This window comes from Dama dama, chromosome 4 (genome assembly GCF_033118175.1).
Source record: "Dama dama isolate Ldn47 chromosome 4, ASM3311817v1, whole genome shotgun sequence".
Lineage (NCBI taxonomy): Eukaryota > Metazoa > Chordata > Mammalia > Artiodactyla > Cervidae > Dama > Dama dama.
The window spans coordinates 16,387,118-16,404,022 of NC_083684.1; the positions used below are offsets into that span (position 1 = coordinate 16,387,118).

A 16,905-nucleotide genomic window follows, 5' to 3' on the forward strand; every position below is an offset into this window, starting at 1 on the left:
GGTCCCCAGGCAGGGACGCCCGCCCCCACCCGCAGCGGTCCAGAGCGGGATCCACCGGCTCCTCCTTGTACACATCGCGGCCCCCAGCTGCTCTGCCCCCCGGGCCGGTCTCCGTGCGGGTCCTTCTCGTCCTCGGACTGGAACGACCCCTTTACCTCCCTCCCCTTCTCGGGATCTCCACGTTCTCGGAGCCGGGACCCTGGAGGCCCTCGACCCGGCCACCGCCCCCTACTTCTGTCCTGGCCAAACCCTCATCTTTCTCCAGCCCGCACTTCATCCTTCACCCCGCTCCTTCCCGGGACTCGCGTCCCGGACCGCCGTCGGTCCCTCCTCCTGCCCACCCCGGACCCCTGCCCCCCGTCCTTGCTTTTCTAAGACTCTTCCCCCCAACCCACCCCATCACACACACAGTCCCTGGGTCCGGGGCCATTTTTCATGTCCGAGCTCTGGACCCTAAGCCCTTGTATCCTCAACCCTTTTGCCTCAAGCACCATCTTTTTAAAAGCAAAGCCCCCTCCCCACCTGTCTTCCCCTCTCCTTTCAGTAGGACTGGAGCCATCCCCCATCCTCTCTGAGGACCACCACTCCATTCTGAGCCGTCTGTCTTTGATCCCCTTCCACCCCATCCCTCCCCTTCCTTTCCCTCCTCCTCCCCCACGCCCTCTGGGGCCCAAACCGCCCCAGCTCACCCTCCCACCCACTTCCCTCCGTAGGAGGGAGCTTCTACAGGGTGGGTGGCTGCCAGGGTCGGGGGGCATCCCCCGTGGAGTGCTGGGAGGGGTGGAGGGAGCTTTGCCCACCTCAAGGGCAGCGTGGCAGTGGGGTGTGCCTGTCCTAATGAGGGTCCTCCGTGGTGGGTGACACGGGGGTGGGGGTGCCATGTTTGTGTGAGGTGGGTGGGTTTCTGGGAGAGGTGTGTGTATCACATCCTGCTGAGTGGGGAACAGTGTGGGTTTCCTCTCGCCCCCGCCCCCCTCCCCCACGTTCCTGTTGGAGCCCCCATCGCTGGCTCGGAGCCGAGAGGGCAGGGGGGGATCTGCGGTGAGTGGCCGTGGCTCCCGGGCTTCTTAGAACACGCTCACACACAGCCCACACGCGCCGGCACAGGTGAACCCTCTCAAAGCCCCAGTGGAGTTTACAGCTGAAAGCCCTTGCAGCGGAGAGCTCTGTTCAGGCGCCCCCCACCCCTTCACACAGGACAGGACGTGGGCTCTGGAGTCCTCACACCACGCTGGCCTTGAGCCGGCTCTGAGCCTTAGTCTTCCCATCTGTGAAATGGGGGTGATGGGCGAGTGCCAGGGCCACATCTCCTGTCGGGTCAGTCACTTGTTTAACGCTCGCGCCCAGCCCCGAGCGTTAAAGGTGGGACTCCAGGCTCCTCAAGAACCTTGCAGTCAGGAGCAGGCGTGTGGGGTGCACAGGCTGGGGTGCTGGCAACTGCCCCCTTTTCTGCCTCAGCCACAGTGGCTCCAGACCCGTGTCCCTTGCCCCGACTTGGGGTTCAGCTCAAGGAAGGGGGAATTTTTTGAGAATATCCTTCCTAAGCTGCTGCTTCAGTTTGTCACAGCCCCAGGTGCCCGACAATGGATGTCCCCCGTATGGCTTGGAGGCAGGAGATCGGCTCCCGCTCTCCAAGGTGTGAGGGTCACACGCTGGGGGCGGCGTCTCCCCCTCTTCCTGCCCTCAGCAAAGCTTGCGTGCATGCATGCTAAGTGGCTCAGAAGGGTCAGACTCTTTGCAACCCCATGGAGCCTGCCAGGCTCCTCTGTCCATGGGATTCTCCAGGCAAGAACACTGGAGTGGGTAGCATTTCCTTTCTCCAGGGGAATCTTTCTGACCCCGGGATCGAACCCAGGTGTCCCGCATTGCAGGCAGATTCTTCAGCATCTGTGCCGCCAGGGAAGCCCCCAGCAAGGCTTACTAGGTCCTAAAAACCCCAGGAGGAGGAGCTATCTGGTTTGACCTGAGGCTGAAGGGGACCGGGCTGCCCCTCCCCTCCCCTCCCCTCCCCCGCCCCTCCTTCTGAGCTCCCTGCGGGCTGCTCCAACCCACTGACCCCCCACACCCCGAAAAAACTAGCCCTGCCGTTCCCTGGCGCATGGTCCCGTCGCCAGGCCTCGAGGCTCCCTTGGCAGACACCTCTGTTCAGATTTAACCCACCCTCCCTGGAGAACACCAGGCCCTCGAGGGGTCCTGGTGGGGGTGTAAGGTGAGTGGCTGCCTCCCAGGAGCAGGAGCGAGAGTGGGAGCGGGCGGCCGCCTGCGGGTGCGACACGTGGGCCGAGGGTTCTGGACCTACACCCGGGCGCACGGGATGGTGTGCGCGTTTGTCCGCGCATGCGCTCGACCGCATGGCCAGCGGCGCCCGAGGAAGAGGGGCAGCTGCTTGAAACGCCCTCCCACCCCCGGGTCTCCTTCCTCGGGGGGGTGAGGGGGCCCGGCTTTCCGGGACCACTGGGCTGGGGGTGTCGGAAGCCTGCTCCTCCTGGCCGATGCTGACTCGACCTCTCTTCTCTGCAGATTTTCCGCCGTGCGGACAAAAATGGTGAGTCTCCCCGCACCCCACCCCACCCCCCGCTGTCCCCGAGTGAGGACCTAGACCTTTCTATTTGGGGGGGCGGCGGGGTGCAGGACGCTGCCCTGCGCCTCAGTTTCCCCATCCTACGACGGGGCCCCCGTGGTTCCTACTGAGCAGGGGAGCCCTGCGGCTTCAGCGGGCAGGTGTGGGCAAAGCGGTGAGGTCAGCGCTCGATGCGCTTCAACTTCCTGCAGCTGGGCCGGGCCAGGGACGCCCAGGAAGCCCCCAGCCTCACCCCAGGCCCCGGCACACTGCCTCCTCAGACGTCCATGCTGCCGCCCCTGTTCTGTCAACTCTGTGGTGGCCCAGACAAGTTCTGTCTTGCCCGGGGTCACCCAGCTGTAGGAAGGCTGTCCAGGCTCTGCTGCGGACCCCTGGCGTTTCCTCCACCACCCCCCCCCCACCCCCTGCGAGACTTCCCGCACAAAGTGAGCATGGTGTTGTGGTCTGTGAATTCAGAACCCCCACTGGGGATTGCTCCACCCCGGCCTTTCTGGAAGGCAGGGGCCCCCTGAGCCTACGTCTGTCTCCACACTGTAGTCCTCGTTCTTGGGTCAAAGCGGCTTCTGTGGTCTTGAACCAGGACACAGTCCCACTTTAGGCCTCAGTTTTGCCATGTCTAGAGTGGAGTGATAATACTTAACCTGTCTACGTCCCAGGGCTGTTGGGAAAATGAAGGGAGGAGATGTGGCTGGTGAGCTTTGGGGGAGAGAAGCAGGCGGTGCTCAGTGTTAATGTCTTGAGAAAATACTGATTGAGTATCCAGGCCCCTGCCGAGGGAGGAGTGGGCACAGCTGACCCGGCACCTGCCCGCAGCCTCCCTCCCTGCTGACCCTGGGAGTCACTGTCTTGCTGTCCCTGCCTGGTACTGAGGCGAGACCATGAGACTTGGGCTGGCCGCCAGTGCCCGGGGGTTCTCCATCTCTCGCCCCCCAATTCCCAGGTGTGATGGGGGCCCCTCCCAGGCCTCTGGGAGGCAGCAGCAGCCTCAGGAGCAGTTCCATACGGAGCATGGAGGAAGCGGAGGGACACGGTGGGGGGACTTCAGCAGCAACCAAGAAGTCATTGTGACTTCGCAGCCTGAGCGGTTAGAGACTAGAGGAGAGGGTCCGGGGGTTTGACCCCCCTGCAGGCCTCTCGGACCCTTCTAGTGTATGGCCGGCAGGGGCCACGTGGTCATTGCCGTGTGTGCTGGCCACGCCCCTCAGCGGATGGCGAGGTGTCACGCTGAGGGGTTTGGGCTTGTCCCTGTCGTGGGCCCAGCACACAGGTGGTCCTTGGTGCCCAGCTGCTGCCTCGCAGGTGGTGACCGGGTGTGACTCCTGGGAGCGTGGTGTGTGCGTGCCCGGGGGCAGCCGTCTGGGTGTGGCTGCACGTCTGTCTCTGTGCTTCGGAACCTGTGTGTGCGGATCTCTGTGACCATTGCTGTACACGCCGGCTGTGTGTGGAATTGTGTGTGTGTGTGGAATTGTGTGTGTGTGTCTTTCTGGATGCTCAGCTCTGCAGGAACCTTTGCAATGTGTGGGTGGCAGGCGCCCTGGTCTCCCTTCAGGCAAGATTGCTCGCCTCGTCCTCATTGCTCAGCGCCCCCACCCCCCCGCCCTGCTGCCATCAGAGACTGTGTTTCCACCCCCCAAGCACAGCTTCAGAGACCCTCGACTTTGCTTCTGTGGCCCCCACAGAGGCCCCAAGCCCCCTCCTCTCCCTGAGACTTTCGTCTTCCTGGCTGCCGCCAGTGGCCGTTAGGGGGGTTCACATGGGATGTGCTGGTCCCCGGGGAGCACCCCCCCTTTTGCTGCAGGGACTGCCTGGGCTCAGCTCCCTCCCAGCTCTGACCTCAGGCCAGTCCCCAGACTCTCAGGGCCTCAGCGTCCCCATCTGTGGGTGGGGGTGGTCATGCTGGTACCTATCTTGGGGTGAGGCTGTCGGGGATGGAGTGGGGCTCGGGTCCTGGCATGCTCTAAGGGATCTGTGAGCCCTCACGCCAGCTGATGAGCGTTGAGCCTTGGAAAATGGGCGGTGATTTGTCAACAAGTGTTGGGTTCCCACCCTGGACATCACGGGGCATCAACATCTGGTGGAGACTGCTGGCGGCTGTGGAGCATCCATTACACACCAGACTTCCTCATTGGACATTCCCTTGGGTCCTAGTGGCAGAGGAACGTCACCCCCCTTTTTTACCTGTGACAGAATCAAGGCTGGGGAGGACATGCGAAAGATCACAGAGTTTGGGCTGGGGGGCCAGGCAGGAAGTTCGGACTGAATCCAGCCCAGTTTGCAGACATCGTGTGGGCAGGGGAATGGGAGAAGGGGTGAGTGTGGGTGTAAACAGGGGCACACGGCAGGTGTGCGGACACACACATGTAGCACAGGTAGATGCCAGCTCTGCCCCCAGCGTCCACAGCAGCAAGATGCCTGCAGGGATGGCAGGATGGTCCCAAATGAGGCCCCAGACCCCGGGTTGCAGTGGAATCAGCCTCTGGGATTACAGGAGCAAGGGCTCAGCTCAGGCTGGCCTGTCCTGGCGGCTCCCAGGTCAGAGGCGTCTTCGTGGGGGTGAGGGCGGAGACCGGCCGTGGCCCCCGAGGGGAGGCAGAGAGTAGGGGGCCTGCCTGGTAGCCGGGGGTCTGGGGCCCAGAAGGGTGGTGTGGCGGCCGGCAGAGGAGTGAGTGCCAGTGAGTCTCCCTCCAGGGGCCGGGGCGCCAGCAGACTCCTGGCATTTGAAAGGTCACTGGGACAGAGGCCGAGCTCCTGCTCATTAGTGTGGACGCCTTCAGACGGCCCGCTCAGGGGTCCTGGAGGTGCAGGCCCGCTGGCTCCTCTAATTGCACAGAGGCCCCGGGCAGATGCTGCCTCCCTCGTTAGCTGATCTGGGTTCATTAGCGCTGTGCTGGGATGTTCACGGTAAATGTCAGCCCAGAAGGCTCTGGGCCCGGGAGGCGGGCGGGCCCCTCTCTGCCCGTTCTGAGTGCAGACTGGTTGGAGGTGCTGGCGGTGCCCTGCCCGGGGCAGACACGAGGAGTCGTTCACAGCACACTTCCCCTGAGTCCAGGCCTGGCCGCGGCTTCTCTGTGTGACCTGTGGCTGCCGGTCCTGACAGAAGGCCCTGCCCAGGTTGGGTTGGGAGCGTGGACTTAGGAGCCAGGCAGCCTGGGTTTGAGCTCCCACTGATGGACCTGGGCAAGTCCCATAACTGGTCTGGCCTGTCTGCTCTGTGAACAGGGGGGTGGTGGCTGCCAGGTGGTGTGTGAGGACCAGATGCGTGAACACACAGAGCCCGTGTGTCTGCCCTGGTTCTGCCCCTGACTGCTGGATCATCATCAGTCTTGCTAAAGAAAATTTGGAAAGCATCCTCTTTCACAGGAGACAGAGCCATAACTTAGCGTTTATGTATTTCACAGCTGTTACCCTGCACTTTTTATGGTTGGTTTTTGGGTCTTCATGTGTGATTGGGGAGGGGAGGGCGTGTTTGTTTTGTCTTCAGGGGGACTCTGGATTTTGAGAGTTAGAAATTCATCCTCCCATTCGTGACATTAAAACCCGAGCCAGGATTTTGGAGGCACACGGCATGTTGCCCCAGCCCCCTCATATGCAAGCCTGCGCCTACTCTCTCATATCCCCCCTCTCAGCATGGGCGGAGGGGAGCCCTGCAAGATGTGAGGAGCTCACTGTCTCCTGTTGCCCTACTTTGAGCCCCTGCAGAGCTGCTGGCAGCAGAGTAGAAGCTCCAGAGCCTTTAAAATGTACAGTGGGGACTTCCTTGGTGGCCCAGTGGTTAAGATTCAGTGCTCCCACCGCAGGGCACACAGGTTAGATCCTTGGTCAGGGAACTAAGACATTGCATACTGCTTGGCACAGCCAAAAATAATAAACTAAAATGAAGATAAAACACAGAGGTAAAATGCCTTTGAAAAAAAAAGAAAGAAACATATGAGTGACTTCCACCCTGGGCCTAAGTAGGTCTGCCATGTCTGGTTGGGCATGTTGTGCACTGTGCAAGGGCATCTACTTGAGAGAATTGAGGACCTCAGATCCAGCCTGCATGCCCCTCCCCTAAGGAGCTCTAATGCTGGCCTGCATCTCCACCACCCTGCCCACCAGGAAGGGCATTTCTTTCTAATCCACACAAAGCACCACGTGGGCTCTCAAGGGCTTTGAGTGAAGACTGGCTGGAAGTAATGAAGGGAGTCTATGGAGAGAGGCTGGGGCCAGAAGGGTCTTGGGCTCTCCCTTCTCCCTGACCTCCAGTGCCTCCCACAGACGTGCCTTTGGGGAGGAGCAGGACCTATCTAAGGTCATTGAGGAGGGGGTCGTGGCTTCAGGGGTGGGATTGGGAGATGAGTGTGCTGAGCTGGAGAGCCCAGGTGGGAGGAGCTGGAGTTCTGCTGGGAGCCCCTCTCTCAGGGGCCCGGCTGCCCCCGATCCATGAGAGCTTCCCCAGCAGATGCTGCTACCCAGGGCGACAGCGGTGGAGGCTGAAGGTGTGAGATGGGGAGGGACGCGTTGGGATAGGTGTGTCCGCTGTGGGGGCCCCCGTCCAGAGCCCCACCCGGGCCTGCCGCCACCTCCCCTTGGGCTCTGGCATCCTCAGGGCTGCATCCGCGGTCTGCCGAGGACTCTCTGCCCCTGCTGGCAGCTGGTCACGCCACACCCTGCAAAGGCAGAGAGGAGCGAGGTCGTTGCCTCCCCAGGCAGGACCTGGGTGCTGGGGTAGAGATGATTTAAGTGTGCAGAGGTTCTCTGGGCTTTTGGAAGCAAGTGAGAGTGGTCCTCAGACCGCCCAGGTTTAAACCTGCCTCTTACGGGGATGGGATCCCTAACCTCTGGGATCTAACGCCTGATGATCTGAGGTTTGATAAAATGATAGAACTAAAGTGCACAATGTGCTTGAACTGTCCTGAAACCACCCCCTCCCCCTGGTCTGCGGAAAAGTTGTCTTCCATGGAACCAATCCCTGTTGCTCAAAAGGCTGGGAACCGCTGGAGGTAACAGGTGTGGGGTTACCTACCTCCAGCTGGGCAGGTGACTCGGACAGACGGCTGCCTGACAGGTGCTCTCTGTCTGCCTGTTGCCTGCGGGGCTTGAGGAACCCCAGTATTTGCTGGTGAGGTGAGTCCTGGTACATGGGTGTTGCTCTGTTGGGTGGGGAGTGAGCTGAGTGGGCAGCTGGTCTCTGTGAAATGGTGGCTGCTGTGGGTTCATGCCGCAGGCAGGGGTGACCCGTGCGGGAGTGTGGCTGCTGGCTGGGGGGTTGGCAGGGGCAGGCGGGGATTGCCTGGCTGTGGCTCCTCTGTTGATTTGGGGATGTCCCGTCGCTTCGACACCAGCTGCCCTCCCTTCCCCTCCCTCACAGATGACGGGAAGTTGTCCTTGGAGGAGTTCCAGCTCTTCTTTGCAGATGGCGTCCTCAATGAGAGAGAACTGGAGGATCTCTTCCACACCATCGACTCCGACAACACCAAGTGAGCTCAGTCTCGGTGGCTGGAACTGGGAGGTGGCATCGCCCAGTCTCCAGTGCCTACTCCCCTGGACCGCTAATCCAGAGTCCCATCTCTTTGGCCCCCACTGGCCAGGACGGTCTGGGGAGTGGACAGATTGAGATTGTGTTGGCAAGTGTTTGTCTTTTCTGAACGCAATGTGGCGAAGCAGGCAGAGAGCCTAGGTTTGCAGAATATATGTGCGTGCGTGCTGAGTCACTTCAGTTGTGCGACCCCATGGACTGCAGCCCACCAGCCCCCTCTGTCCATGGAATCCTCCAAGCAAGAATACTGGAGTGGGTTGCCATGCCCTTCTCCAGGGGATCTTCCTGACCCAGGGATCAAACTCACGTCTTACATCTCCTCTACCGGCAGGCAGGTTCTTTACCACTGTCCCATCTGGGAAGCAGAGTATACACAGGATGACAAAGGGGTAATCAGCCAGCTCAGCTCAGACCCCAACACCTCACGCTTGTTCTCAGTCGCAGCACGAGCTTTGAGATCCTCTTCCTCACCGGGGCCAACCTTAGACCAGACTGGTCCTCACTCGGACCTTAACCTTCCTTCTCACTCTCTACGTTTTCTCCAACCCAGCCAGAACCCTAACCTGCAGGTCAATCAACCCCGAACTCCTCCAGCCCCAGCCAATCCCTAAATCCAGCGCAAAATGCGCACTCTACTCACGGACCAGACCGACCCTTCCCACCCTGAACTTCAGCCCCGCCCTTTCCGAGTGGTGGCCAGGCAGGGGGACGCCCCTGCCCCTTCTCCACCCCACTCAGGTGATGAGGACCTGAGTTCCTGGAGCTGCTGGGGGGGCAGGTTTGATAGGCTGGGGTCCCCTGGGCCAGGCTAGAGGTGGTCTGGAGGAGGAGCTGTCCCCAGGCCTGTTGGCAGGGGGCCCAGGTTGGAGGTGGCCTGGGGCCAGGGTGGGGCAGGTGGCCAGGAAAGGCCACTTGAAAGGGACTGCTTCCTGCCGCAGACCCCAGGGGAGGGCTTTGTGTCTGGAGCCAGATGGAGGTTCTGAGTGGGTCCTGCAGCTCCCCTGGGAGCTTGAAAGGGCTTTGCAGGTGCCCACAGATTATTCAGCCTCATTCGGGCAGCTGGAGTGGGGCGGAGGAGGCACTGATGTGAGTGCGGGCGGGGTGGACTTCCCATCAGCAAAAAGTCAGAGCTCTGAAGACCTTTGGGTGTTTTGTCTCCAACACTCCCTAGAGTGTGAGCTGTAAGCATTCCCTCCTGGGGATGTTAGACATGTTTGCTACCCCAAACCGCCCACACGTGGTTCAGGAAGCTTGGTGCGATGCTGCTTTGAGCACCATGAAGCAGGCTTCCTCTCTGCAGGACCTATGAGAACTTGTCCCTCAGGGTGCGTTTTGGGGGGAGCCTCCACAACAGAGTTTGCAGAGCCTCTGATCTGGGAACCTCTCCCCAGAGCCATCTCGATGAGGCTGGCTTGCTTTCGAGGCCAGCCCCTCCTCTCCCAGTGAGGGCGCCGGCCGGGAAGGGAGGCTGTCGGAAGATGCACAGAGCTGGGTCCCCAGGCGCCCGCCCCCAGCTCCTGCTCACAGCGTCTGGGTTCTGAGGCTGCTGCCTGCACCTGCCCGGCGTGGGCGGCCCGTGCTCGGCCTCTGAGGAAAGACCCAGAGCCTTCTGGCTGCAGGAACGGGAACACGGGACCCCAGGGCTTGAGTGAGAACAAGGGGGGCACTCCCCCGGACAGGGCAGGGCCTGGGGCTGAGGTCACAGCTGTCACAGCCCCTGGTTTAGCCCCCTCTGCTCCAGATGCGCTGGACAGACTCGGGGAGAGGAACGGGGTGGGTGATGTGGTGACAAGGTCAGACAGACGCACAGACGTGGACCCTCTGGACGGGGTGGCGGCCTTCACCGGCTGCTCCCTCATCTGTGAAATGGGGGCCACCTAGGCTGCGAGGGTGGGGGTGTTGCCCCACCATTGGGGGCTGTGCTCACCCCGGAGGGAGAAGGGTGGGGGACGGGGGGCACAGGCCTGCCTCTGAGCCCCCCTCTCTCTCTGCATGCAGCCATGTGGACACCAAGGAGCTGTGTGGTAGGTGCCGCTGTGCAGGGATGCAGACTTGGGTGCGCGGTGATTCTGTGGGGGGAGGGGCGCAGATGGCCTTGGTGGGAGGACCCGGGGGAGGGGCGTGATGCTCCTACGACCTTTGATTTCTGCTTTCCCTCCTCCCCCACAGACTACTTTGTGGACCACATGGGGGACTATGAGGACGTCCTGGCTTCCCTGGAGACCTTGAACCACTCAGTGCTGAAGGCCATGGGCTACACCAAGAAGGTCAGCAGGTGTGGGCAGCCCTGGGGGTCGAGGGCCTGAGCACCGGTTTGGGTCTGAGAGCATCCTGGCCCAGGGGTGCCTGGGCCTGTGATGACAGGTGTTGGGTGAAGCCAGCTCTGAAGCTGGCATTGCTTGGGTGTCTCAAGGTCGCGTGGTGAACTGGAACGAGGGGAGGGGCTTGGGGATGGGTCTGTCCAGGAGCATCCAGCTTGGAACATGAGGCCATTTCCTGGAATCAGGCTCGGTCCTGGGACGCAGTCCTAGAGAGGGAGTGGACTCCAGCCCCAAGAACAGGTGTCAGCCGTGCCGGTCTCATGGCCTTTGCAGCCGGATTACAGATGAGGAAGGAAGAGGGTGGACGCGAGCCTCTGACCTTGACCAGGAGCCCCAGTGTGTCTGGGGCGAGCACGCCATGTCCATGTAGGGAGACAGGAGCTGGGTGGTGGAAGCATCAGGAGTGTTGGCTGAGTTCAGGACTCCCCGCATGTGCTGGAGAGAGAGCCCCAGCGTGGCTTCAGGCATAGGCCGGTCACTTTGTTGGCATCCGTGCCCTGGAGGAGGGCAGAAGGTGGGAGATGGGGCAGGTCGTGGGCCGGGCGGTGGCGTGGCTCAGCTGGCCACAGGCAGCCCACCTCCTGGCGCCACGTCCCGGCTGAGAGTCTGCACCCACGCTCGCTGGTGCTTCTGGGGGTGGGGGCGCAGGCAGGGTGTGTTCCTTCTCTCCGTCCACACACGAGAGGTGCATCAATTTCCTGAAGATCTACGACAGCAGGATTTAGCGCTCACTGCAATTCCCCCAGTTGCCCTGTGGGCTGTGACTGTCGCCGCCACCAGCCTCCTTTGCTGTTTGTGTTTTGGCTGCACCAGGCCCTCGCTGCCGTGCACAGGCTTTCTGGACTGTGCCGAGAGCGAGTTACTCTTCACTGCAGGGCTCAGACTTCCTTTGCTCCAGGGCACAGGCTCTAACGGCTCAAGAGCGCAGTTGTGGTGGTGCACAGGCTGAGTTGCTCTGCGGCATGTGGGGTCTTAGTTCCTGGACCAGGGATTGAACCCGGGTCCCCTGCATTGGCAGGCAGACTCTCAGCCGCTGGACCACCAGGAAAGTCCACTCCCCTCCCTTTCACAGCTATGGAAATAGAGGGCTCAGGAAGGTGAACCTGGCAGAGTGGTAGCCAGACAGCCAGAGCTTCCTGCCAAAGTGGGAGGGGAAACTGAGTCAGGGACCCAGCCCGAGGTATGGAGCACAGCCTGGGGCCGAGCTGTCCGGGGCATGGGGGGGCCACGCCGTGCTGGGACGGTGTCACACCGGAGGGTGTGCAGCCCCTCTGAGCGCTGGGAACTCAGGAAGGAGCAGCCCCACCCGCTGGTTGAGGCCAGGGGGCTTAGCTGGTAAAGTCCGCCAGACCGGGCCAAAGGACCCCGGCCAGTCACTTCTCTTTCTGAACCTCAGTTTCTCCAGCCATGAAATGGGAGCATTCACCTTCAAGAGTCCTCGCAAGGCCTGAATAAAGTGAAAGGTCTCTAAGCTGCCGAGAGTAGGTCCCGCACATAGCAGACGTGACTAGCAGTGTCATCAGGCCCCTGTTGTGTGCCCAGTCCCAGGAAGGATCAGTGCCGCATGCTTTTTCCGTATGCTACCCAGCTCCCGCCCTACCCCGTGTCAGGGAACCGCCCCCCCCCCCACATATATCCACCAACAGCTGGGCCTGATCCCAAGCTGCCACAGCCCCACACTTCCATTTCTGTCCTCCTGTCATGCTGTTCTGAGTCTTGGTGTGTTAAAGTATTTTTTTAACATTGTGTGAGACCACTTCCCTTTCATTGCTCATCCTGTTGATAGTCTGAAAATACCAAGATGGACAGTGGCTTGAGCAGGCAACAAAGAAAGCCCCCACCCCCGGAACCCTTGCACAGACAATGTGTCAGCCCCAGCTCTGTTCCTCCAGGGCTGTGTGAGGTGTGCCAGCTGTCTGTAAGGGACTCCTCGCAATTAAAGTCGCCACCTTGAGCCTCAGTTTTCAAATCTGTGAATGGGGCCACTGCCCAGCAGTGCTTCTTGGCATTGTTAACATATACTTGTCTCTTGGTCTTTGGGCTCAACAGTTCAGAGATGTGACACAATTCTCCGCCAGGGAGAGGATTTTAATGCCTACCAGTACAGCATAGAGCAGTTTGGGGGATTTTTGCTCTTGGAAATCTTGCAGCCTTTGGTGTGTTCCTAGGGGTGGTGGTGATGGAAGATTGTCCCAATGGTAACTGGCATTTCTTTGTTTTTTAATTGAAATATACATGATTTACAATGTTGTGTTAATTCCTGCTGTATAGCAAAGTGATTCAGTTACACATATATACATGTTCTTTTTTAAAACACTCTTTTCTGGTTTGTCATAGGATGTTGGATATAGTTCTCTGTGCTCTATAGCCAGACCTTGTTGTTTATCCGTTTTATATATAAAAGCTTATATCTGCTAACCCCAACCTCCCACTCCATCCCTCCACAACCTTCTCCCCTTGACAACCACCAGTCTGTTCTCTGTGTTTGTAATTTTGTTCATTTCATAGATGAATGCATTTGTGTCGTGTTTTAGATTCCGCATATAAATGATATCATACGGTATTTGTCTTTCTCTGTCTGGCTTACTTCACTTAGTGTGATAATCTCTAGTTGCATCCATGTTGCTGCAAACGGCCTTATTTCATTCCTTGTTTTATGGCTGAGTCATCTTCCATTGTATGTATTTTTTAAGGTTTATTTTTTATTTATGGCGGCACTGGGTCTTCGTTGCCGTGCGGGCTTTCTCTCGTTGCCGTGAGCGGGGGCTACTCTCGTTGCAGTGCTCAGGCTTCTTCTTGCCGTGGCTTTTCTTGTTGCAGAGCACAGGCTCCAGGGCATGTGGGCTCAGTAGTTGCGGCTCCTGGGCTCCAGAGCAGCAGCCCAATGGTTGTGGCTCACAGGCTTAGTTGCTCTGTAGCATGTGGCATCTTCCCAGACCGGGGATCAAACCCGCATCTCCTGCATTGGCAGGTGGACTCTTTACTGCTGAGCCCCCAGGGAAGCCCTCCATTGTATATTGTCTTTTGTTTAAGTGGTGTATCACACTAATTTGTGCATTGTTGAACCATGCTTGTAAACTTGGGATGAATCCCACTTGGTCATGGGACTTTTTTATGTCATGGTCATGATCTTTTTTATGTGTTACTGGGTTTGATTTGCTAGTATTTTATTGAAAATAGAATTTCTTTTTCTTATGTTTTCTCATCAGTTTTTGTCTGGAGAAATGAAGCTCAGTGATTATTTAAAATACTTCTCTTGTGTCCATTGGCTTTAGTTGACTAGTTTGCTTTTGCAGATATGCAATCCTAGTAGCACCATTAGCTAGTATAGTTATCTTCATTTCTGGTTTGTGCTCCTACTGTTTCTCTGTTGTATTCTGTTGCATTTTCCCCAAATTCTCAGACCCTGTAATATGTTACATTGAGCATCCTTGTTTCACTTCTGAGGTTCAAATGCATCTCTCTAGTAGTTCTTCACTAATTATAACATTAATACCAGCTCTTATTTTTAGAATCCTCTTCAGCCTGTAAAAAAATATTTTTGTATTCTTTTTATTAAATTTTGCCTTAGGGGGTGGTAGTGAATTCTTTCAAATACCATTTTGGTTTTTTTTCTTTTTCAGGGATCATATGATTTTTCTTGAACTATTGATGAGGTCGATTCTATTATTAGATTCTCTCCTGTTGAACAGTCCTGAGCCTCCTGTGATAAACCCTAATTGGCACATTTTTCTTTTACCATAGTGCTGAATCCTTGTCACTAGCTGAGCATTTTATCTCTGTCTGTATCAGAAATTGAGATTGGATGATAGTTTGGGACTGAACTGTAGGTGGTTTTGCATATCTTTCTGTGTGTGAATCAGCTTATCTAACTCAGTCATTTTTCTATTCAAAAATAGAATTAATGCATAGGCTTGGGTTGAGGTACTTAAACAGGAGGAGAGGATTATTTTAATAGTGATCTTAAAGTCAGTGTTATTTTTAGTTAAATTTTTGGTGTTCATTTTATTATATTTTTAAACAGAACTGCCATGGACATGTTCGGTTTTATGATCAATCATGCTTAGCATGTTCTTATTCTTTTTTTAAATTCTTAACCACTCTCTGAAACAAGACAGACACATACTTCAGATTACAGTCAATAAAACACCTGCCGATAGAGCTCAGGCCTTGATTTAATTTTTTTCCTATTTTGCTGCGTTTAGACTTCTGTTTGACGGTTTTGCCTGTTTCAATTAGCTGTTTCTAGAAATGAGCCCCTGACACATTTATTTAGCTTTCATATTATGGTATGTTTTCTTGTTCAGCCCCTCAGTCGTGTCTGACTCTGCGACCCCATGGACTATGGCACACCAGGCTCCCCTGTCCTTCTCTGTCTCCTGGAGTTTGCTCAAGCTCCTGTCCACTGAGTCAGTGATGCCATCCAACCATCTCATCCTCTGTTATCCCCTTCTCCTCATGCCGTCAGTCTTTCCCAGCATCAGGGTCTTTTTCAGTGAGTTGACTCTTCGCATCAGCCAGCCAAAGTATTGGAGGTTCAGCTTCAGCATCAGCCCTTCCAATGAATATTCATGGTTGATTTCCTTTAGGCTTGACTGGCTTGATCTCCTTGCAGTCCAAGGAACTCTCAAGGGTCTTCTTCAACACCACAGTTCAAAAGCATCAATTCTTTGGCATTTAGCCTTCTTTGTGAAGTCCAATTCTCAAATCTGCATGTGACTACAGGAAAAACCATAGCTTTGACTTTATGGACCTTTGTTGGCAAAGTGATGTCCCTGCTTTTTAATGTGCTGTCTAGGTTGGTCATGGCTTTTCTTCAAAGGAGCAAGTGTCTTTTAATTTCATGGTTGCAGTCACCGTCTGCAATGATATGGAGCCCAAGAAAATAAAATCTGTCACTGTTTCCATTTTTTCCCCCATCTATTTGCCATGAAGTGATGGGACTGGATGCTATGATCTTAGTTTTTTGAATGTTGGAGTTTTAAGCCAGCTTTTTTACTCTCCTCTTTTACCCTCATCAAGAGGCTCTTTAGTTCCATTTTGCTTTCTGCCATTAGGATGGTATCATCTGCATATCTGAGGTTGTTGATATTTCTCCTAGCAATCTTGATTCCAGCTGGTGCTTTATCCAGCCTGGCATTTTGTTCTACATATCAGTAAAATAAGCAGGGTGATAATATACAGCCTTGACATAACTCCTTTCCCAATTTTGAACCAATCCATTGTTCCATGTCTGGTTCTAACTGTTGCTTCTTGACCTGCATATAAGTTTCTCAGGAGGCAGGTAAGGTGGTCTAGAATTCCCATCTCTTTAATAATTTTCCAGTTGGTGATCCACACAGTCAAAGGCTTTATAATAGTCAGTGAAGCAGAAATAGTTTTCTTGAATTCCTTAGCTTTCTATATGATTCAGCAAATGTTGGCAATTTGATCTCTGGTTCCTCTGCTTTTTCTTTTTTCTTTTTAAAATTTATTTTTTAGTTGAAGGATAATTGATTTACAGAATTTTGTTTTCTGTCACACCTCCACATGAAAGAGTCATAGGTATACATGTGGCCCCTTCCTCTGCCTTTTCTAAATCCAGCTTGTACATCTGGAAGTTCTCGGTTCAGGTACTGCTGAAGCCTAACTTGAAGGATTTTGAGTATTACCTTGCTAGCATGTGAAATGAGTGCAATTGTGCACTAGTTTGAACATTCTTTGGCATTGCCTTTCTTTGGGACTGAAATGAAAACTGACCTTTTCCAGTCCTGTGGCCACTGCTGAGTTTTCCAAATTTGCTGACATATTGGGTGCAGCACTTTAACAGCATCATCTTTTAGGATTTGAAATAGCTCAGCTGGAATTCCATTATTCAGCTGGAATTCTAGCTTTGTTTGTAGTAATGCCTCCTAAGGCCCACTTGACTTCACACTCAAGGATGTTGACTCGAAGTGAGTAACCACACCATCATGGTTGTCTGTGTCATTAAGCCCTTTTTCGTACAGTTCTGTGTATTCTTGCCACCTTTTCTTAATCTGTTCTGCTAGGTCCTTGCCATTTCTGTCCTATATTGTGCCCATCTTTGCATGAAATATTCCCTTGGAGTATCTACTTTTCTTGAAGAGATCTCTAATCTTTCCCATTCTGTTGTTTTCCTCTATTTCTTTGCATTGTTCACTTAAGAAAGCTTTCTTGTCTCTCCTTGCTATTCTTTGGAACTCTGCATTCAGTTGGGTATATCTTTTTCCTTCTCATTTGCCTTTCACTTCTCTCCTCAGCTATTTGTAAGACGAATACAACCATTTTGCCTTGTTGCATTTCTTTTTCTTGAGATGGTCTTGGTCACTGCCTCCTGCACAATGTTACAAACCTCCATATAGATCTTCAGGCACCCTGTCTATCAGAGCTAATCTCTTTGTTACTTCCACTGTATAATCATAAAGGATTTAATTTGAATCATGACGTGAATGGCCTAGTGGTTTTCACTACTTCCATCAAGTTAA

The 16,905-nt window shown here is 55.4% G+C and overlaps 1 protein-coding gene across 3 annotated transcripts in view; it reads left to right on the forward strand.

The window, feature by feature from the left end:
- Positions 1–16,905, forward strand: part of NECAB2 (N-terminal EF-hand calcium binding protein 2) — a 43,718-nt gene that overhangs the window by 1,895 nt on the left and 24,918 nt on the right. For 2 of the 3 annotated variants that reach the window (XM_061138289.1, XM_061138288.1), the window contains exons 2-5: positions 2,521–2,545; positions 7,932–8,040; positions 10,098–10,123; positions 10,269–10,366. In XM_061138289.1, coding sequence (XP_060994272.1) covers positions 2,521–2,545; positions 7,932–8,040; positions 10,098–10,123; positions 10,269–10,366 — 258 coding nt within the window. The remainder of the gene's footprint in view (positions 1–2,520; positions 2,546–7,931; positions 8,041–10,097; positions 10,124–10,268; positions 10,367–16,905) is intronic. The other variant, XM_061138290.1, reaches the window with a different exon arrangement.